At 41.6% G+C, this 22,631-nt stretch overlaps 1 protein-coding gene across 3 annotated transcripts in view; it reads right to left on the reverse strand.

Moving 5' to 3' along the window:
- Positions 1-22,631, reverse strand: part of LOC109523406 (glypican-6) — an 84,321-nt gene that overhangs the window by 31,250 nt on the left and 30,440 nt on the right. For all 3 annotated transcript variants that reach the window (XM_019882544.1, XM_019882547.1, XM_019882545.1), the window contains exons 4-5: positions 21,399-21,790; positions 15,325-15,490 (exon numbers count right to left, since the gene is read on the reverse strand). In XM_019882544.1, the coding sequence (XP_019738103.1) occupies positions 15,325-15,490; positions 21,399-21,790 (558 nt within the window). The remainder of the gene's footprint in view (positions 1-15,324; positions 15,491-21,398; positions 21,791-22,631) is intronic.

Here is a 22,631-nt window from a genome sequence, read left to right on the forward strand (position 1 = left end):
GTGCTGCTTTAACTTCTGCCAAGTAGGATTCACTTGATTCCTCAGTGAGGTTGCAAAAATTTGGGACATTTGTGTTTTACAATGGGGTGATGCACCACATGCATACAGTAAAGCGTACGAACTGCTGCCTGCGTTAAAGGTCTTTTCCCACACGTTGGGCTCGGCTTCCTTAATTAGAAACAAACAGCTGGCTTGATGGTTAGCACTTGTGAGGTTTGGGGCTTGTATCTTGACTCCGTCCTTCCTGTGTGCAGTTTGCATGTTCTTCCCTTGCTTGCCTAGGTTTACTCTTCCCACATTGTAAAAATGTCCATGTTAGGTTCATTGAGGACTCTAAATTGTCTGGAGGCGTCAATATGAGCGTAGCTGTCTGTCTACAAGTTCTCTGCAATGAACTCAGCGACCAGTCCAGGGTGAATGTAACCTACCTCTTGCCCAAAGCCAGTCGAGATAAGCGCTATGGAAAAATGATATATGGATGTTGCCTTTCAAACAAAACTGGAGACTGTACATTCATTATTGATTGAAGAGAGATTCTGTCCCATCTGTCATTTTTTAGGGGGCCTGAGGTCACTAATGGCTGAGATACATTAGCTCAGCTTGGGCTCCATTTACTCCTTTCCTCACCAATTATGTTTATGCCTGTTTAAAAAAAATGTTTGTTGACACTGTGGACGGGAAATATCCCATGATGCACCTGTGAGTTGTTAATATGCAGACCGCATCAGTGCCAAATGGCCTTGTGAAGTAGCACTTCAGTGGTTGGCTTCACTGAGGCTTTAAGAGTAAATGACACTTTCATCTGGAAAGCAAAAAATTTGAACTCGCCTGCGAGCGGCGATGATGATCAGTCGACTCGGAGCGTTTCCCGACACTGAATGCGCCGCATGGTTTTGTTTCAGACGGTAGTTGACATTCTCATTCAGCTGCCAGTTTAATCTGCTTACCATGTAAATATGCTTGGGTTGTTCTGCTCGCTCGCTTGCAGCACAAAAAAATTAGAAGCATCTAGCATGACTTTGAAAGCTGTCGAGTGCATGTAGCGACAATTTAGGTCAAAGGAGCTGACTGGGGAAAAAAAAGTCATTTTCGTCGTAGTTTTTAATAAGAAAGTTGCGTTGCCTCTAGCAACGGCGATGACGGCAGCCATTTCCAATGACCCCTGATGTTTTTCCTTACACTTATCAGACTGGCTCCTCAAAGTAACAGAAAAGTGCCCACAGACAAGCCCACCGTTCCACAAGTTGTGGCATGTGGGGAACGACATACCCTTAGTTACTAAGTCTGACAAGCTTTCAACATGGGTTTCCACTACCTGCATTTCATTATGGAGAAAGGACATTTTAAACAGAAGGGTGTGTGATGCGTCTTTGAAGGTTACAGCCACTGTGTTAAAGTGACACAAGGAAATCGGGCACATAAAGAAACCTTTGCTGCAGAAGTCATCCAAGGTATCGCCTGACAATCAAGATAGTTGAGAATTAACATTGTTCCTGTAAAGCTGGCTTGTTCTAGTCCAATCATTCAAAGCAAAAAGCAACAGCCTGGTGCAAATGCTGCAACAAGGAGCATTTAGCGAGCCATTGCTGCTAACTTCAGCAGGAGTGAAAAAAGAGAATAACATTCGCATTTTGGTTAACGAGCCTAAACATTGTGCTCGTCCTTAAAGTAAGTTTGGAGCTAGCATGCTGATCATTATTTCATATGAAATCAGCAGCGAACAAGCATACCCTTATTTTACAGTTAATGCAGATACAGTGGTACCTCTACTTACAAAATGAATTGGTTGTGGAAGAAATTTCTTCACTAGAAAATTTTGTCAGTAGAGACACGTTTTCCATGTAAATGCCCTAATCCGTTCCAAGCCCCCGCAAAATTCAGACATAAATGTTTTCTAAAGCATCAAAATGCATCAAAATATGTAACAAATACATGTTACAATTAGATGATGGCACATTAAATGAGAGTTGTGCATAATGTAAAAAGCAAACAATAGAGAAAAGAATAAAAATGATGGTCATTTAACTTTGAACTGTGCCCTCAACGTTTTTTTGCCCTCTATAGTTCACGTTCTCTCTCAGAAGTGATTTTTGCCTGGTGTTTTGTCAAGAACTGATCCAAGGCCGTTTGCTTTTGTCGGCTTTTAACAATCCTTCGAAAATGTCCAATGCAAACATCAGCATAGTGAGCGATCGCCCGACTGGTGAACACTTTTTCTGGGTGATTCACATTTACGTAAAAACTATCAGAACACCTCCTGGGCGAATGACGAAGACGCTGCATCGACACACATCTTCTCTACACATATTGACACATACGGAGGTCTTTCTTAGCCAATGAGATGCTAGGAAGATCCTAAGTAATAGCCAATGGCAGAGCAGCTATAAGGATTTTGCGTTCAGGAAACTCGCAGCTGCGGCGAGCGGCCCATACTTTATTTTTACCTTTCGTATCTTTAAATGTATTTTGCAACAAGAGGCAATATTTTCCTGTTGAGACGTTTTGTAACTTGAAAATTTCGTATGAAGAGACGTTTGTAACTAGAGGTATCACTGTACATTGCTTATCTTAGAGCAGACAAAATTGTTCCTTTTGAGGGCTTCTTCTGACTGGATAGATTTAACCAAAGCCTGCCCTTACCTAGGCTAATTTGAGGTTTCCTCCGACTTATTTACATAACGTGTCATTTATGCAGACACCCAGAACATTTTTAAAGGGCAAAAGTTTTCCCAAAATGGATAAAGTTCTAAAATATATTATTGAATTCAACAAAGCGTCAGACCTGTGTTCTGTGGAGCACTGTGATTGGCCCGTCTGCATTTGGACCACAATGGCATAGTTAGTACTCTCAGCCAAATGTTCCGAGCATCAATGCAAGAGATAGGCGAGCATCCAACTGTGAGAAATCTTTTTATCATGCAGACACAGCCTTAGAGATAGACAGGTCCTATTCTGAGCCCTGGGCTTTTAAAGACAACATCAGAAGCCGTACCTCATGTAGAGCACTGGCACCATGCTGAAGCAACACAATAGACGTCAGCTTTACCAATATGCACATCACTTTGGTTTAAAACCTACCTATTTGAACAGCACAGCAGACACTTTTCGTCCGTGCACTTCAACAATATTGATGTGCGTTTAAATAGGAGCGATGAAATTGCAGAGCAGAAGTCAGGAAAGTGAATGAGTCTATTTTTCGAGAGAGTATTTTCAGTGGAATGAAAAATAGCTGTGGCATCACTTTGGTTTGTGCACCTCATCTGTGGCGCAGCCAACCAACTAATGGTACTTAAAAAAAAGAATGGGAGGAAAACAAAAATAACCCATTTCCACTTGTTAAGAGGTGGTTTGGGTTTCATTTACAACACACATCTGGTCAGACTTCCTTCTGAAAATTCACGATGTGTTTCATGAGTGTGTATTATGAGTTTCGCTGAATGAAATGAGGAATTGAAAGAAACGTTTTATTTTATTTATTTATTTATTTATTTATTTTGATGATAATCCGATTTATTGAATTCCGCTTGTTTATTATGTATTTAAAAAGACCTATATGCTCTAACTCTATCTGTTTTCCTCGAGTAAATAATTACTTTCTTGCGTTGAGCAGAGGGAGTATTTCAACATGATGAACAGATTGGAGACAATGGCGTCCAAGATACAACAAGAAGCAGAGCTGGAGGTGGCGGAAATGAAGATCTTGAGGTTTTATTTCGGAGTGACCAGGCTGGATTGGATTAGAAATGAGCTCATTAAAGGCACAGCCGACGTGACAAGTTTCGGGGACAAACTTGGAGAGAGCATACTTAGATGGTTTGGAGACGTCTAGAGGAGAGATGGTTAGTGTATTGTTGGGAGAGTGATGACGATGGAGCTTCCAGGCAAGAGAGGAAGACTTAAGAGAAGACCGATAGACAGTATGAAGACATGAGGGAGGATGCAGAAGTTAGGCTAAAATGGAAAGGGATGACGCGCAGGGATGACCTCGAATGGAAAAGAGGAAGAAACTCCCCCATTGCACAGCAAAACTGTCCCAGCATAAAAAAAGGCATTTTGATCCAACATTTTACATAAACAGGCAGCTGAAAAAGATTGGTTAAAAATAAAATAAAATAACATACAATTGCCACATGTCACCATGGGAACCCCGGTTCAAGCCTGACTCAACTCATCTAAAATGTTGGTTGAATTCTACATTTTACAACCTACGAGAGCATTTAAGGATCCAGCGTTTGGCGTAAGTATTAAAGATGGATACAATTAGACAAACCGTTAGTGCAGCCAAACAGTTGACATAATGACTATGCGGTGCATTATCATTAATTCGATACATCACATAAGTCATGTTTAGCACTGCACCTCCCACCATCACTCAGAATTTTGCTGGAACCTTAAGAAACATGAGAGTACGTCCATGAATGCAATTGCGCTCCACTTTAGGATTAAATGGAGTTGAAACAAACTAGCAAGCAAGGAGGAAGCTGTGGGCAAATTGCCTTCATCTACTTTGAATTACACTTATGGCCAGCACAGCAGCAACGCAGGTCACCCGCTCTGCAGCAAATGAAATGCAAATTGTGGAACTGATGAAGCACTTCACTCTCAAGCAGTATAGGTTTGGTTCACAACATGCCTGATAATAAAAAAATAAATAAATGTAAAAGTAATATACATGTAAGAAGCTATCCATTATACAACATATGGTCAAGCACTTGCAAATAAAAATAATTCGTAGAGGATATAGAGGAAATAGAAATAATTGGTTCCAGCATCACCATCATAAAACAGGCGAGATTTTATAAGAACAAGCTTTGATTCATACAGCAGCATCTACGAGTGTCAGAAGTTAACTTTTGTCTCGCAACCACTGTAAAAAAATACAGTAAAGTAACATTAATGACGCATAAAGCAGCAAGCCAATAAACGTGCAGCTATTGTGCTAGCTGTGCTAGCAGCTAACGTTAGCAGTCAACACCTCCGCCACCCGCTCTTCAGTCTCCTAATTATTGCTCTCTTAAACTTCCTCTGTCTCTGCATTCCGCTGTTCTTCGTCTTACCAAAAAGCCACAAAAAAACAACAACAAAAAACCCCAAAGACAAAGCAAAACACACCCAGAGATCATCATTTTATACTCCTGAACTGAGACGAGCCCTTAAGAAATTGATGAGTCACTAATGTTGAACGGTTCGAAACCTTTTAGCTGATTCCACAGCCGCAATTTTGCGGGAAATTATAGTTAAATTTCATATTATACAGCTGGAATGCCATTCGAGTTTAGTCCTGACTTATGTATTTTCCCTGAGTGTGGGTTTTGGTTTTGATTTAATTAGCTAGTGGTGGCTTTGCGTAAATGTCATTCATTTGCGGATTTGTCACGGTGTGCTGAAACACAACATCAAAGCCAAAAAGTTAAGCAGAACTGCTGTTTTTTTGAATGCACATATTTGTCACTGATGGTGTTGTGCTTTTTTTTTCTCCCCCCCCACCCCCTGCCTGAATTCCTCCAGACAGTGCTGGTGCAGTTCCTCTTCCCACTCACGGATGGTGCGAATGTGCGTGTCAATGGTTTTCTGTCTGTATACGTGCAACGTGATTAACTGACAACCAGTCCAGGGGGAAGTTTGCCATAAGTCAGTTGGAACTCATCTTGAAAGATCACACATCAATGAAGGAGCTCCTGTTGCATATTACTGATGTGAAGTACTGCACTACCAAACTACATACTGTGAACATATTGTTCTTACCTGCGCCCTGGGGTTTTACAAAGCATTTAGGAGTTTTAAGCAACACTAACGGCCATTCCGAAGACACATTTAACTCAAGAGGGCTAAGTGAAAATGGTTTTTAGTGCCATTGTTGAAACCCAGAGCATCTGTTAAGGCTTCAGGAACAAAAGACACGTTGCGCTTGGAAAAGAAGAGTGTCGCCTGCTAAGTACTTGTTTTTCACTCTGCCATATGACCTCTTTCAAGCTGTTAAATTCACTTACGGATGGTGACATTAAGAGACATGATGTTTCTCCCAACTGGCTTTAAGTACTGTTAGGTTAGTTAGTTTCTTTTTGTATCTCTTGTGCTCTAACTCTATGACTTGAGTGCACCGGCACATACATTATTTGGCATGAGTAGGAAGGTGCCGTTATTCTAAGAAATCTTCAAATAAATACTATTTGATGTCAGCCTATTGTTTAACTAATTAAAGGTGAAATTAATTATAAAGGTTGGATTTTCCTCTCTTTATTTTTTATTTTATTTTATTTTGATTCTACAGTACTGAAGACAAAAACATCAATTTATTCGACGCTTCAAGCTAAAAAAAACATATCTTTGGGGTGTCAGTAATTATGGCAGGGACTGTATATTTTTAATTGCAAAATTTTCGTACATAAAAAAAAAAAAAAAAACATATTTGGTTTTTAGCTTTGATATGGAACCTCTATGTTAAACGACACAAAGACAGTTTGACCTAAGCATGAAATCTCTTTATCCTTACGTCACAGGACAATGGTGAGTCCCACTCTGGGATTCTAAACCACAAAGAAATTGTACATCCATGCCAATTTTTAGACAGTAAAACAAACACATGGAGGTTCACAAGTACAAACAAACAAGGTAAAAAAGGTGAAAAGGATCGGGGGGTGAGCCCATAGCAGAGCCATCTATAGAAATCCACTTCCAGAATAATTTGTCTGAATTTCCATATTTTTAAAATGACATCAAGAACATGACTGGATTTCATATCACAGACCAGCCTATTTTAATTCACAATGTTTTAATGAGGGGCGGTCCGGTGGTCCAGTGTTTAGCGCGTCGACCTCACAGTGCAGCGGTTGTGGGTTTGATCCACTCCGGCCTTCCTGTGTGGAATTTGCATGTTCTCCCTGGGCCTGCGTGGGTTTTCTCCGGGTACTCCGGTTTCCTCCCACATTACAAAAACATGCATGGCAGGTTAATGGACCGCTCTAAATTGTCCCGAGGTGTGAGTGCGGATGGTTGTTCGTCTCTGTGTGCCCTGCGATTGGCTGGCAACCGGTTCAGGGTGTCCCTCGCCTACTGCCCGAAGACGGCTGGGCTCCAGCACACCCCGCCACCCTTGTGAGGATAAAACAGATGATAAAATGGATGTTTTAATGAAGTTGTATCATTTTACCCTTTTTACTTATCAATTTCATATACTGTAGCTGACCATTACCTCCAATATTTTTGTTGTTCTACTTCTTCCTTTCATAACTTTGCCTTTTTCATGAAGTTGTATCATTTTACCCTTTTTACTTATCAATTTCATAGTAGCTGACCATTACCTCCAACATCAATTTTATTTTCATTGTATTGGGTTAAAAATCTAAATTACAACCGAATGATCTTACAATATCAGAATCACTGTTTATTTGAACAAGTATGCAAACATAATTTGTAAAACGGACAAAAAGAGACCAATAGTGAGGCGTCCATAACATGCGATGTGACACTTGCGATGTGCCAATTTGCACAACTTTCTGTGCACCACTGAGCGGACTGACACATGGCGACGTGCACAATAAAGACCGTCACACAAAGCAATGATGAAATCGAATCCGAGCAATGTGTTTGCCTGCATGTGAATTACATTGACTTACTGGACAATGACTCACACCATCGAACCAAGTCACAACATTGTGCATTAGGCTTTTCCCATTTTGGCAAAATAACATTTTGCATATATTGTTTGCATGCCTGCTGTGAAGTCTGTCTTTGTTTATTTGTGATCGCAGGACATTTTTTTGTCTCCCAGAATCATCATGAAAGTACCATTTTTGTCAAAACATACTGCCGATTCAAAGTCCTAATGTAGAAATAAAAATCTTCAAAAACAAACTTTCCATTGAATGACATCACGTAAATGTATCAAGGCCATTCTTTCTTGCCAACACAGGTTCACGCACAATGTTAAGCTGCAACCTAAGGCCCACATAATACTGTTGCAAACGTATAATATCAGACACAATGGCCGTGATTTAGCTTTATTCCCGCTTCAGTTGCCCACTCATGCCCCTGTCATTTTCGTTCTTTATCAGCAGAAAGTGGGAGTCGGCTTAATCTATTTGAAATATTAATAACTCGCAATTACATTTCCACCTCCGCTCGTTCACAAAAGCTGATAATTGGATCCGTTTCAAACCTGCTGGGAAGGAGGGTCACCGAGCCAGGCTGGATTTTGCAGGTCTACACCAGTAGCAACGTTTAACCCTTGCCTCAGAGCATACTCTTGAACGTAAGAGCCCTAGGCGCAAGCCTCAGTAAAATTGAACAGGAAGAGTGAAAATATACCGAAGGCTGAGGTACTGCTGGTAAAATATGCCATGGAACACTGTTAACAAAACCTCTGGCTTAAAAGGGGCATTTTGGGAGGGGAAAATGACTTTTTAATGGCTTGTAGTGTACAAATAGATGCGTCTCTGAAGTGTCTGCCCACCCATCAAGCGAGAAATAAACAACCAATTAAATCCATCGTAAGCTAGCTATTTATGAAAATGCGTCTCCACTTCCGACAAAATAACTGGCCCCACGACATGTTTCACCACAGTTAGGCTGTGGAAAGTTCAAAAAGCACTGTCATGTACAAAGACAGAAAAAAATGTGCATATGAAACCTTTTGTCTCATTGAGGGAAGTTCGAGGCTTTTCAGAAGAAATAAAGGATTCAAAAATAATACGTCCCACAGACACTGGTGTCACTGTGATAAAACTTCTATCAGATACACGGGCGTGTTTCTAAGTAACACTTACGCCCTCGTAACAAATATGAAAATGTAAAAAATAAGTCACCATCATCAACACTAATTATCTTTCCCCATTGAAAAAAAAGGCCAATCGGTTCCAACCAACCCCCCCAAAGCAAGGATAATGTGTTTATCAATAAGAAAAACAGTATTGTATAATATTTTTCTTTATAAAAGCATGGACCGGGAACATCATTAAATAGAATGTACAAGAATTAAACAGTTTATGCCACTTTTTTTCTTTAACTCAATGGACATGGTGCTGCGCCTTCTGTTATGCGTGCCTGGGCCATTTGGGGCCAGTACTGACATTGAGACACACACGAAGAGTCGTTTCACAACTCAATAAGCTGCAGTAATAGTGGTCTTGTTTTTACAACGTGTATAGAATATCTTTGAGTATTGTCATATTGTCTATCAACTTGTGTTGCTCCACATTTTGTGTTCAAGTATCTGTTGCTTCAAGAGTGATATTATGGCAACACAGATGATATCCGTTGTCCCATCTATAGCGTTTTGCATTGTTTCATTCGCATTACGCTAAATGGACCATTAAGACAACGCCATGTTGTTTTTTTAAGTACACAATAAGTACAGTAATTCCAGTTGTGTTGTATTTAGTTTGACCGTAAACTGAGTGGGCAATCAAGCCCATGAAGGCTACACAAAAGTCAGTCGCATGTACAACTACGCTACCGGATAAAACTAGTCCAAATGTACTCCCCCCTCAAAAAATGCCCGATAAGGATCAAAAGAAAGTTTTATCCCCACACATTCATTTTGGAATTCGAATCACTGTTTGTGTGTTTTAAACCAGTACTTGTGCCCAATAACACATGAACTGCAACTGAATTACTCAATAGCAATTTCAAATATTCCACTTCTCTCAGGTACAGATTAAAGACAGACAGCTGCGGCTCCAGACTGGTCTAATTAACATAATTAAATTGCAATCCCGCTCTCATTAAAACGTAAATGTTCGGCTTTTGCAAAGCACACATCCAGTGGTAGCATAAATATGATATTACAGTTATTGGCAGCGGGGGGTGGAGGGGTTGAACAAGAAATTCATCACGTTGTTTAATACGCATCTGTTATCATAATTAACACACAAAGCAATCGTCGTCTTGGAGGAACAGACAAGTTCGCCTCGGATGCTTTGCCGTCCGGGGGGAAAAAAATGGATTAACGAGGGGCGGACTCAGCAGAACCCGTTTAATCTGTTGTGTGATTCACTGGACTGTGATTTATTCATTGTAACGAGAGAAGAAACAAACAGATTAAATGACTTTCGAGACAAATGTGCAAAAATATAAACAAACAAAGAAAATGTTAAGTAATCATCCATCATGTTCTCTGGTGCGATCACACAGAACATGTACATGAATGCACCTGGTAATTCCATCGTCCCAGAAGTCCGACAGTTCAAAAACATCACGAGACCTCAGTACAGATCGGTATTTGTTTAATGAGACTAATTGCTAATTAGCTACTAGATTTGCAGTGAGCATGAGTTGAAGTGCGATGTATATGTTCCAATATTTCCCCTTTTGTTTTTTTAATGTGCGTGTGTGTGTGTGTGTGTGTGTGTGTGTGTGTGTGTGTGTGTGTGTGTGTATTTCTTTACTTTCCGGTATTCTAGTTAAAAATATAAAATATTGTTATTGAGGGTGGCCAGGTCGTCGACTGGTTAGCACGTCGGGGTCACAGTTCGAAGGTGCAGGGTTCAATTGTGGTTTTGGCCTTCCTGTGTGGAGTTTGCATGTTCTTCCTGTGCCTGTGTGGGTTTTCTCCGGGTATTCCGGTTTCCTCCCACATTCCCAAAACATGCGTGGCAGGTTAATGGAACACTTTAAATTGTCCCTAGGTGTGATTGTGAGTGTGGATGGTTGTTCGTCAATGTGTGCCCTGTGATTGGCTGGCAACCCGCCTATAGCCCGAACACGCATGGGATCGGATCCAGCACGCGCCGCGACCCTTGTAAGGATAAGCAGATCAGAAAATGGATGGATGGAAGGATGGATGGTTATTGAAACATTGCCTGAACGCTTAATAAAGCTTTGATGATGGACACAATTTGACCCTGGAACAGAAATTTCCATAATTCGCCTTTGGCCAACCAGCATCCTGGCACAGATTCTTGTTCAATCATAAGGGTCCCAATAAATATGTATTTACATGTTATGGAACCTTGGAATTTCCAGTCAGCGTGAATGAAATATTTGATTGGATCATTTAATTACTCTCTTGTTTTGATGAAATAAAAAAAAAAGGGGGTGCATGAGGGCTTGGATTTCATACTGTTTTGAAAAAGAAAATCTCTTCATGAATAATTGCAGGACTGGTCAGACCGTGGGAGGAGGTGATTAAGGCACCCCAGTGTCATTTGTATTATGGATACATTTGCATATTTGAAAAGATGGATTTTTTTTTCTTTCAATCATGTCAAATCTTTGCGGAATATACTGAATGTATAACTAGTACAGACAGAAGCAGTGCATCTGTTAGAACTTACAGATGGTGCAACTGTCAACACCCCCCCCCTCCCCATACACACACACACACACACACACACACACACACACACACACACACACACACACACGAAGGAATAAGAGGCGAGGTCTCGTTAATGTCAAGTGCTGTGTTTTATTTGAAGCGAGAGATTGTTGTCTGCTTGGAAAAAAAATGTAGCTATCATTGGGTGCAGCGTCTGAGTTTAAAGGCTTTCACATTTTTTGCCTGGATTATTTTTCACCTTCTCCAAAAGCTTGTCGTCTGTGCTCAGTGGAGCAGACATATGATGTTGGTGTGAACGGCGCACCATCGAGATGGATTTTTTTAGCTGACGCTGTGCGCCACCCCACAGCCCAAAGCCTCAGAGACCGGGCATATAAAGTCATTTTTGCATATTATGGCTTCGTTTATACAAATTCGACACATATTTCTGTCTGTCCATGTTCAGAAGAACTTTTATGGCGAGACCTTAAGCTAATCGAAAGATCGTTCCCATTAAAATTAGCTTGAAATGTCACAGGCAAAACTCATAAAAGCGCTGCGTCATTGACCACGAGAAGGCCTGATGAAGACAGACTGAAAGCTGCTCCTGCATTAATAAGGCACAATACAAAACTGGATATCACCCAGTGAGGCACAGATATTGCCTGTTGCCAAGGTGAAACTTGTATAAAATGAACAAATGAATAACATGGACATTCGTTTGTGTGTTTCTGTGAGTTAATCATGAGTCTGACTGTCAGATGAACTAACTAAGCAACTAAGTGATGACTGATCTACCAACTGACTGACTGACCAACTCGAGAACCAAATGGCTGATTGACAGACCATCTCATTATCCAATCGGCTCGCTTAAAAACTAACTGTCCGTCTGACCAACAAAACAACCGACTGCCTGTCCAACCACCTAGCTAAACAACCAACTGACTGACTGACGGATTCACTGACTAATTAACCGACCATCCACCTAAACTAACCAGCTGCTGACCAACGAATGGCCTAGATGGCTAAATAACCAATTTACTGACAAAACGAACAGACAAAATAACTGACCAATCTGTTACTTGACTGACTGTTCTGCTTGCTAACCCAATGACTAACCGACAATGGAACTTTCCGACTGCCAGACTGGCTGTCCAACCAGCTAAATAACTAACTTACTAACTGACTGTCTGACCAACCCACAGACTGGCTAACCAAGCATCCGACTAACTGACTGCCTGACTCTTTGCCTTGTCTGGCCACCCAAGTCACCAACACACCTCGTTGCCTTTTGCGCTTGTGTTTTGTTGAGGTGACAACGTTGAATTAATCAGCTTATCATTGGACTAAAAATGAACTAATGATGATCAGTTCAGCAGTTAAGACTGTAATGCCCATGCGTGAACGTTAGCTTCCCAGTCTTGTTTTTTTTTTTTTTTTTTTTTTTTTTTACTGAGGAGAAGATGTAATGTTTGAAAGAGATGTTTACTTGTCTGGAGTGGATGATGCAGTTGGCAACTAATTGGGACGGTGTCTATTTGAAGAACTCGAGGAAAATAATCATTCCAAGCAATGTGCATTTGGGCATTTCGCTTCTGTCAAATTCACTTTTGTGGAAGTTTCGACTATACTAATCCAGAAAATGTGCAACCAACTTCGGCATTCGGCAAAACAGGTGAAAGCACTTCCTTCCGGTACTGATAAATGGTGGCACCCTATCATTGGGGACTAAGACAAAGGATCCGTAGGTCCCTTTAAATGTATATAATGACTTTTGTTTGACACAATATGTCATCATGAAGTACCGCCAATGACAATATCTCATGTTTAGGCTTCATTTGTGTTCACATAAATGATCATATTGTGAGATGCATAATCAATTGTTCTTGTTTGTCTTCTTCCAGTGCCTCGCTGCCCAGCCTGGCTCCGCGTTTTTCTTCAACGACCACTTGACTCACTGCCGCCTTTACCTTTGCTATGCTTAACACATCCGTCCATCCATCCGTTTTCTGATCCGCTTTATCCCTTAACACATATTTCATAAAATTTGTAAAAATAAATGACACGTGTTTAACATTTGTCCCGAAACATCAAACATAAAGAAAAAACGTTTTAGCTTTAGTTTCACTTAAACCAGTTATTATACTAGTTCTTGCGGCATTGTTGTCGGGTTTGGTCACGTGTTATAAACACTTTTGTGCAATATCCCACTAAATGGCCAAAATAGGCTAATACTGTATATAAGCCAAATAGCATTTTTTTTGGGATGTGTTGGGGGGCGGAGGAGGGTCGCTCGCAAGGCAATATTAGAACAGACCGGGTATCTTTGTGCATTTGGGGTTGTTTCAGGCTATTAGAACTTTTGGAACGGTGATTACCAAGCCAAGGCTGCATTTACTTTTATTGATATTCTCTCCATTCTGCTGCATCAAGTCTGTTTTATGCAAAGCTTCTCGAAAAACTCTCAACATTTACCATTTAAAGAAGATAGATGTGATCAAGTGTGAGAAGTTGGACCAGACCCACAAATAATGACGGTTGAACCGTTACCGTTCTGTTGCTTTTCTCCCCACTTCTCACTCAGTCGTGACTCGCTAAAATATGTATTTCCAGCCCAGTGCAGAGCCAGGCTGTAACACTTGCATACACAGGATTTAAAGGTAAGAACAAAATAAGGAGTAAAAAGTCATCTCGCTGTGGAAGCACACACTGGTGAATGATAGTCAGATAAAACATGCACACTTTGATGTTTTGTCCTCCAAAACGACCCAAAGTAACCCCAGAGAGCAAGCAGGCAATGTATGACTTCAAGGAAAGAGCTTCAACTCCGGGATGGGATTTCAGTGTTTTCTTTGCCACAGGCTGTCAGCACAGTCACCCTTTTTAGTGTCGCACCTTGACACGACGTGCTACCTGCTGGAGTCATGTGCGCCAGCAAAGGCCTTTCATGGAATATGAAATTAATATATAAATGTTACATTGATGTTTGCGCTCTTTGTCTCAGCAGCGGAACATGTTCCCAGCGCTCAAGTTGACGGGCTGCTCCCCCGCCCGGTTACAAATCCCCATTAGGCTTGACGGGAGAGAAGAATCCGGTGAGGAAAATCGTGTGCAATGAGGGAACATCAGGGAGGGGAGAAAAAAAAAAGATAACTTCTCATTCGAGGAGAAGCCGGTGTTGTCAAAACATAAAGCAAAGCTCTCCTCCAAGTCAAGTTCACTCTACACAAACTGTCAAATTGACAAGACAAGCATTGCGGTATCGACCATCTGTTCTCATCCATATTAAGTTACTCTTGTAAGCTTCACCAGTGAGAACAACAATGTTGATTCAAATTATTTTAGCCTACACAGGCATATGCATCATCAAGATGGACCATTATTTTCCATGTGAGTTACTTTACAGATTTCTTTTTTAATCTAAATGTGGCCAAATCATTAACAGCCTCTGTTTATTATTTCATTAAAACGGTTAGAAAGGCCACATTTTTAGTTACTGCATTTTTATGTATTTCATTTGTTAGATGGGCATGGTAAAACACTGTAATGACTTGTTTTGCTAACAACGAAAGGTTGTTCAAAACATACCGGTACATACATTATTATTGTCAAAATGTAAAAGAAAAAATTACATCGGTCAAAATTACATGAATTCGGGCCCAAACTTCATTTGTTTGAATGTTTATCCCGCAATGTACATTTTTTGGGGTCAATTTTTCATGTGAAATTAGCAGAATTTCCATCCCCTCGAATAATGAATAAAATTTAGTATGAAATAGACACATTTCAAATTTGCCTCTGCGAAACTAGAACTGCCCAATTGTGAGACAAATCAAGATGTACAACATTCTGTCCTACTCTATTGTCTTTATCAAAGATCATATCGGTTCATTTGTTTTTCCTGAGTCTTATTCCAATCAGGGTTTTCCACACTACAACAATGTCACCTGCAAAGGTTTCTATTTTGGCCTCCGTATCCAACTCCATCGCATTATTAGTCACATGCGCTCAGCAGCACATGAGGGGAATCAACTCCAATAGAGCAGTGAGAAATGAAGCACACTGACCGATGTAATGGTTCCACTCGGGGTCCAGGTCGGCTTGATTGGCCAGACAGCCTTTAATGACATTGAGGCAGTAGTTCTTGCAGGGCTTAACGGCCGGCATGCCTTGACAAAAGGGGCAGTACGACATCTTGGTCAGCGCTCGCATGCATGCCGGAGTGCTGCTTACCTGTAAGAGCACACAAAGAGTGGAGCTGTGAGCGCCTTTGGAAAAGACATAATCATACTTGACAATTGCTGCAGGAATGGAATGGTATAAGTCTTATTCATTCCGCAAATTAGATTGTTGAGTGTAATATGTGTTTTTCACCCTTTCCAAACACACTTCAGATTCTTACAATACATGCAATACAATACATGCTGATTTATATAGCGCTTTCACAACAGCGGCAGCTCTAACAAAGCGCTGAACAAAACAGTTAACATAAAGTAAAATAAAACTTCAGATTCTTCACCATACCTTCACTGTGTGTGGAACTGTAAATGCTTCTGTATTTTCTTTATAGCAACACTGCCGCCTAGTGTACAGCCAGAGAACATAACAAAGTGCCTACTGACACCCATTTCACTTACGATCAATCCAGCCTTGTAAGAAAGCGGGCTGTGTTGTAGGTCTCGGCACCCGGTACTATTTTTGTGTTGTGAAACACTATTGTTGAGTTGCTTGTCACTAAGACATTAAAAATGTAAATAAACAGTGATGTCATTTTGGTTTGATTGATGGCCAGTCTTATCTGCAACAGCCTATCACATCATTACTGAACATAAGGTTCGGTAGGCAGGCGTCTACGCCATGAATACGTTAATGTTTGCATGCGAGAGTCCTGCACATTTTTCAAAGTTTGGCATTTTGTAATGTTGCAAGACATGTCATGTGTTTTGTATTTTATGGGCGACGCAATTCTTTCGTGAAGTGACATAAGCTTTGTAGTGAGGGGCTCTATGAAGAGGAAGACACCCTAAAATGCGTAATACTTGGGCGATCGTTCTAATATTTTCAGACATTGATGTGAGCACTAAAATGTCAACATAAATTTCGGTGGCCATCGATCGCAGCTAGGATAACAACATTCAATCAAACATATTTTGCTTGATGATACATCTCCAAGTAGGAAGAATATTCACAATTTGCTTCATTTTGTCACATCCAATACGGCCGCGGCATCCACGTACTCAAGACGGCGTCTTTGTATATGGAATGTAAATATTTTCTATGATAAGACTTGCTTGTGGTTGTTGCAAAAGGCGCCATTCAAGATGGGGATCAGCAGTGCTATGTGAATGTATGGCTCAAAGCAAGCGCTGTCTCGTCTGTAGGGTATTAATTATCCCCCCCCCCCCTGCCTTTTTTCTTGACGCCATGCGCGGGCGTGTTTTTTTTTTTTTGGGAGGTGGGGGGTGGGCTGGGACGGAAGCGCTTTAAAAGGACGAGGCTGGACGGGGACTCCTCCTGCACAATACTGGCCCGATAAAGCCTTGATATGCAGTCTTGGAAATATTCCATTGAAGGCTTTGTTGGAGCTGCGGCTTTGTTCAATAAATCTATCACAGATCCGTGTTTGTGCACATGTTAACGTCACAGCAGAATGATGGGATGTGCCCAAGACTTGACAGAAGCAGTGTGCATTCTATCATTGCATCCAGGGTGTGCCGCATCAATACAAACACCCGCATGCGTATTCCCACCTTCCCCCTCCCTTTGCTACCTCTTTCCAGCCGAGTGGCGATAGCAGCTCTAAGGTGCTAGATATAAGAACGCCTCTCCGCCTCGGAGTTAAATGTGTGACACCCGTGGGCCCACTTCTTCACAATAAACAAGAAGATGAGCTCTCTCCACTCTCCTTCCAGCTTGTCATATATCTCAGGGATGAATTGGACACAGCCGGCATGCACTCACCTACGGCTGTTTGCCACACACATACATTCATCTCTTACGGCATCAACATGCTGGGAAACAGCAGCAGTGGCAGCAGCAGCGAGCAAATGACCAGGCTGCTCTGCTCATAAAGAGGAAGGGACGGAGGCGAACATATGAGAAGGTGGCCTCTCGCTCTTCTCCATGCTCCTTCATCCTGTGACTCACTGGCTGTGAGTGATTGCTATTGAGTGACGCGCGTGTTGCACCTCGGCCCACTTGGTACATTAGTGCTCCGTTAGGTCACGCAGGTCAAGCAACTGACAGAGAGAATGTAAGAAGGGGACACTGAACAGTAGACATCACTGAAGCACTGTGGAACTCCTTCAGTACAATGTCACGCAGTTCATCGAGCACCATAGGGACATTTTGCTTTTTAGTTAACTTTTGTGGAATTTTTGCTTTAATTATTTTAAAGAACCAGAAAAACAAGGACAATCTGTGAGAAGCGATTAATGGCATACACGTTGGGACAATGGACGGAGGATTTCATGCCCAATCTGTATAGTATACCTTATTCAACTACAGCACCGATTAGACAAAATCACTCAGGCAAGGTCATTTTTTATGGCTGGATAATAATCCTAAAATGGACACTTCAACAACTACATTACATTGCAACTATGTGATGTTGCCACTGTAGGAGTGGAACTCACTCGTTAAGTGAGGAGCCCCTGTATTGTTTAAACATGTTGTGTGACATGCAGCAGGTGGAGCGCTAAAATTTTGCAATCCATTGTATACAAAGCAGACTATGTGGTTCCTCAGGGCTTCATCCTTGGTCCTCATCACTTTTGGATATTTTTATTTTGAAATGTATGTATCTGAAACCAAATATTTTGTTTATGGATATTGAACCGTGTTCATAAAAGTGTCAACAGTGAATATGGAAGTCAGTCCAATCAACAGATCATTTTGAAAATTTGTACCGGTATTTTTTTTCCAAAGGGGGTTAAGAGAGATCTCTCTTTACACATCGTTCTAAAGATGCCAATGATGTAATGTTGCAAGACATGTCATGTGTTTTGTATTTTATGGGCGACGCAATTCTTTCGTGAAGTGACATAAGCTTTGTAGTGAGGGGCTCTATGAAGAGGAAGACACCCTAAAATGCGTAATACTTGGGCGATCGTTCTAATATTTTCAGACATTGATGTGAGCACTAAAATGTCAACATAAATTTCGGTGGCCATCGATCGCAGCTAGGATAACAACATTCAATCAAACATATTTTGCTTGATGATACATCTCCAAGTAGGAAGAATATTCACAATTTGCTTCATTTTGTCACATCCAATACGGCCGCGGCATCCACGTACTCAAGACGGCGTCTTTGTATATGGAATGTAAATATTTTCTATGATAAGACTTGCTTGTGGTTGTTGCAAAAGGCGCCATTCAAGATGGGGATCAGCAGTGCTATGTGAATGTATGGCTCAAAGCAAGCGCTGTCTCGTCTGTAGGGTATTAATTATCCCCCCCCCCCGCCTTTGCGCGGGCGTGTTTTTTTTTTTTTGGGAGGTGGGGGGTGGGCTGGGACGGAAGCGCTTTAAAAGGACGAGGCTGGACGGGGACTCCTCCTGCACAATACTGGCCCGATAAAGCCTTGATATGCAGTCTTGGAAATATTCCATTGAAGGCTTTGTTGGAGCTGCGGCTTTGTTCAATAAATCTATCACAGATCCATGTTTGTGCACATGTTAACGTCACAGCAGAATGATGGGATGTGCCCAAGACTTGACAGAAGCAGTGTGCATTCTATCATTGCATCCAGGGTGTGCCGCATCAATACAAACACCCGCATGCGTATTCCCACCTTCCCCCTCCCTTTGCTACCTCTTTCCAGCCGAGTGGCGATAGCAGCTCTAAGGTGCTAGATATAAGAACGCCTCTCCGCCTCGGAGTTAAATGTGTGACACCCGTGGGCCCACTTCTTCACAATAAACAAGAAGATGAGCTCTCTCCACTCTCCTTCCAGCTTGTCATATATCTCAGGGATGAATTGGACACAGCCGGCATGCACTCACCTACGGCTGTTTGCCACACACATACATTCATCTCTTACGGCATCAACATGCTGGGAAACAGCAGCAGTGGCAGCAGCAGCGAGCAAATGACCAGGCTGCTCTGCTCATAAAGAGGAAGGGACGGAGGCGAACATATGAGAAGGTGGCCTCTCGCTCTTCTCCATGCTCCTTCATCCTGTGACTCACTGGCTGTGAGTGATTGCTATTGAGTGACGCGCGTGTTGCACCTCGGCCCACTTGGTACATTAGTGCTCCGTTAGGTCACGCAGGTCAAGCAACTGACAGAGAGAATGTAAGAAGGGGACACTGAACAGTAGACATCACTGAAGCACTGTGGAACTCCTTCAGTAAAATGTCACGCAGTTCATCGAGCACCATAGGGACATTTTGCTTTTTAGTTAACTTTTGTGGAATTTTTGCTTTAATTATTTTAAAGAACCAGAAAAACAAGGACAATCTGTGAGAAGCGATTAATGGCATACACGTTGGGACAATGGACGGAGGATTTCATGCCCAATCTGTATAGTATACCTTATTCAACTACAGCACCGATTAGACAAAATCACTCAGGCAAGGTCATTTTTTATGGCTGGATAATAATCCTAAAATGGACACTTCAACAACTACATTACATTGCAACTATGTGATGTTGCCACTGTAGGAGTGGAACTCACTCGTTAAGTGAGGAGCCCCTGTATTGTTTAAACATGTTGTGTGACATGCAGCAGGTGGAGCGCTAAAATTTTGCAATCCATTGTATACAAAGCAGACTATGTGGTTCCTCAGGGCTTCATCCTTGGTCCTCATCACTTTTGGATATTTTTATTTTGAAATGTATGTATCTGAAACCAAATATTTTGTTTATGGATATTGAACCGTGTTCATAAAAGTGTCAACAGTGAATATGGAAGTCAGTCCAATCAACAGATCATTTTGAAAATTTGTACCGGTATTTTTTTTCCAAAGGGGGTTAAGAGAGATCTCTCTTTACACATCGTTCTAAAGATGCCAATGATGATTGATCATAAATCATTGGAATTTTAACCAGAAAGACCTTAAGAGTCTGAAACCATATCTGGCTCATTGTTAGTTTCAGCCGATAAAGTCCCCCTTTGAGTTTACAAAGCACTCACTGCTCTGAGTCCTCAGTACTGTATGTTTTACTTCCATGATCACGTCTGTTGCCTAAGGGGGAATCTTCTATGTGCTTTGAGAAAGTCCACTGAAAGGACAGTCAGTTATAAATTATAGAACAGTTTGCCTGCTTATCTTGGATTTTCCTTTGTGTTGTTTTCACAACAAAAGTCATTCCTTTTTGAAAAGCTTTTTGGATGTTTTCATTCAGTTGTCGCTAACAAATACGTCTTTGGCTTTAAACCCTTAGTATCAATCAACTGTTTAATGATAGTGTCGTAGTTTGCTTGGTGGGGTTAAATTCCAAATCAGTGACATGATGAAGGTGATTCCATGTGATTTGAGTCTGGAGTGGAATTGAAGTGTTTTCGCTTGGTTAAAGTCGTGATCACGTCTTTTTTGGTTTGACTGGAAGGTGTCTGCTCACACTTTTACTCAACACGTATAACAGGTCCTTTGAGATTGCTTGAGAGGGAACATCACCACAAGTGATGGCAGAGTGAAATTAACACACAGGAGTTACGTTCGTGCGTTTGCATAGTGACACTTGCTGTAAATTAATCCAAGATTTAGCCCGGTGCCTCTTCCTTTAATCTCACCCTGTATATGATCAAAAGTGCAAACACTCCTGGGGCAGTCCGGTATAGAAGCAGGAGAGGCATTAAATCAGTACGTTACATCAAACAGAATATTAAGGACGGACGTCTTAATTATGGTTGGTAGATGTTGTGGGAAAACTTTGCAAAAACACTGACCACTTCTTGGTTTGTCTTTTCTTTTGCATGTCACCTCTGGAAAACAACATCTGCACATTTTAAGCTGTTTGAAGACCTACACAAAAATTATTCAGAGACAAGAAGTTGTTTAGAGTGAAACAGCAGAGAAAAGCCAGCTCGTAACGCAAACAGCAAACATGACCTCGGGCGTGTTAAAATCTGCGGATGATGCACAAAAAAAAAAAATAAGAAAAATTGTTGATTCTTAGGCCTTCTACAGTTTACCTTAGAGACTCTCTGAGCCACCTCGCGGCCGACGGAGAGTCCTTGGACGAAAGTGCGAGCAGCGATGAACGCCCGGGTGACCTGAGCTTTCAGCTTTCTGGGCACGTCTCCGAAGGGCTTGAGCTGATCCGTGTACTTGCTGACGCACTCCAGGTAGTCTTCGGTGATGACGTACTGGGAGTTGAGCAGCGTGAACATGCGCTCCAGCAGCCGCGACCAAAAGTCGTTGAGCATTTCCTCCAGGTTGACGTTGCCCCCCGTGTAGTAGCGCTTGAGCTCGGCGAAGAGGTTCTCGAAAACCTCGGCGTTCTGCATATACGGCTTGCCGTACGTCCGCTTGAACATCTCGTTCAAGGACCTCTCGGTGTTCTCCAGAAGCTCCAAGAAGAATTCTGCAAAGAAAATTGAATGAGTAACTTTGTTGGTGTAAATTTCTTGCTCGGCAATTCCTGCCAACTTTTCACCCCCTATTTTGGGGGGTTTGGTGGGGGGAGGGCGCTCAATGCCATCATTGAGGGGGCGGACCTCTCTCATGCAAATGAGCCAGTATTCACTCCGCCCACATCCCCTCACCGCAGGGTGTGCATTCTTAAAACTGCTGGGTCAAAAGCAATTCTAATTGGGTGAAATCGCAGGTTCCAAAAGAGCTATTGGGTTACATTGGGTTGAGGATTTAATCCAACATGAGGTGAAAAAAAAACAAGTAAACAAAAAAATGGGTTACCAGGTAATTTGCATAACTGTGGTCAGAAATAATAAACATGTTATTACAGCAATTTTCTCAGAGGTAGAAGCCACTTTCCTTTGTCAAGTCACTGACTTGAAATTTTTGGCACATTTTTTAATCGCAGATACCCTTGACCCAACCCACCCATTTTCCGTTGGTGGGCAATTCACCCTGCCTGGGTGTTACCCACTGAGCTACCACCACAATTTTTTAAGAATGCGACATTAAATTGACTTCAACCTAAGTTACCAAAGCCATCAAAAATGGCAACCGCCTTCATCTTCAACCCAATCTGATGAGTCAAAATATTTAACCTAACTTGAGTAAAAGCAACCCAATCCACTCAAAAGCTGCAGTTACCCCGTGAGTGGGTTAGGAACACATATCAGCCTGTTTTGAGTGTGCGCCAACAAAAAAATATATTTTGTTACCATTGCGACTATGCGCCGAGCTAGGCGGTAGCTACTTGTTGAAACCCAAATCTAAAAAATAGCCCGTGAAGCATA

Source organism: Hippocampus comes, unplaced genomic scaffold (assembly GCF_001891065.2).
Source record: "Hippocampus comes isolate QL1 unplaced genomic scaffold, H_comes_QL1_v1.1 scaffold111, whole genome shotgun sequence".
Classification (NCBI taxonomy): Eukaryota; Metazoa; Chordata; class Actinopteri; order Syngnathiformes; family Syngnathidae; genus Hippocampus; species Hippocampus comes.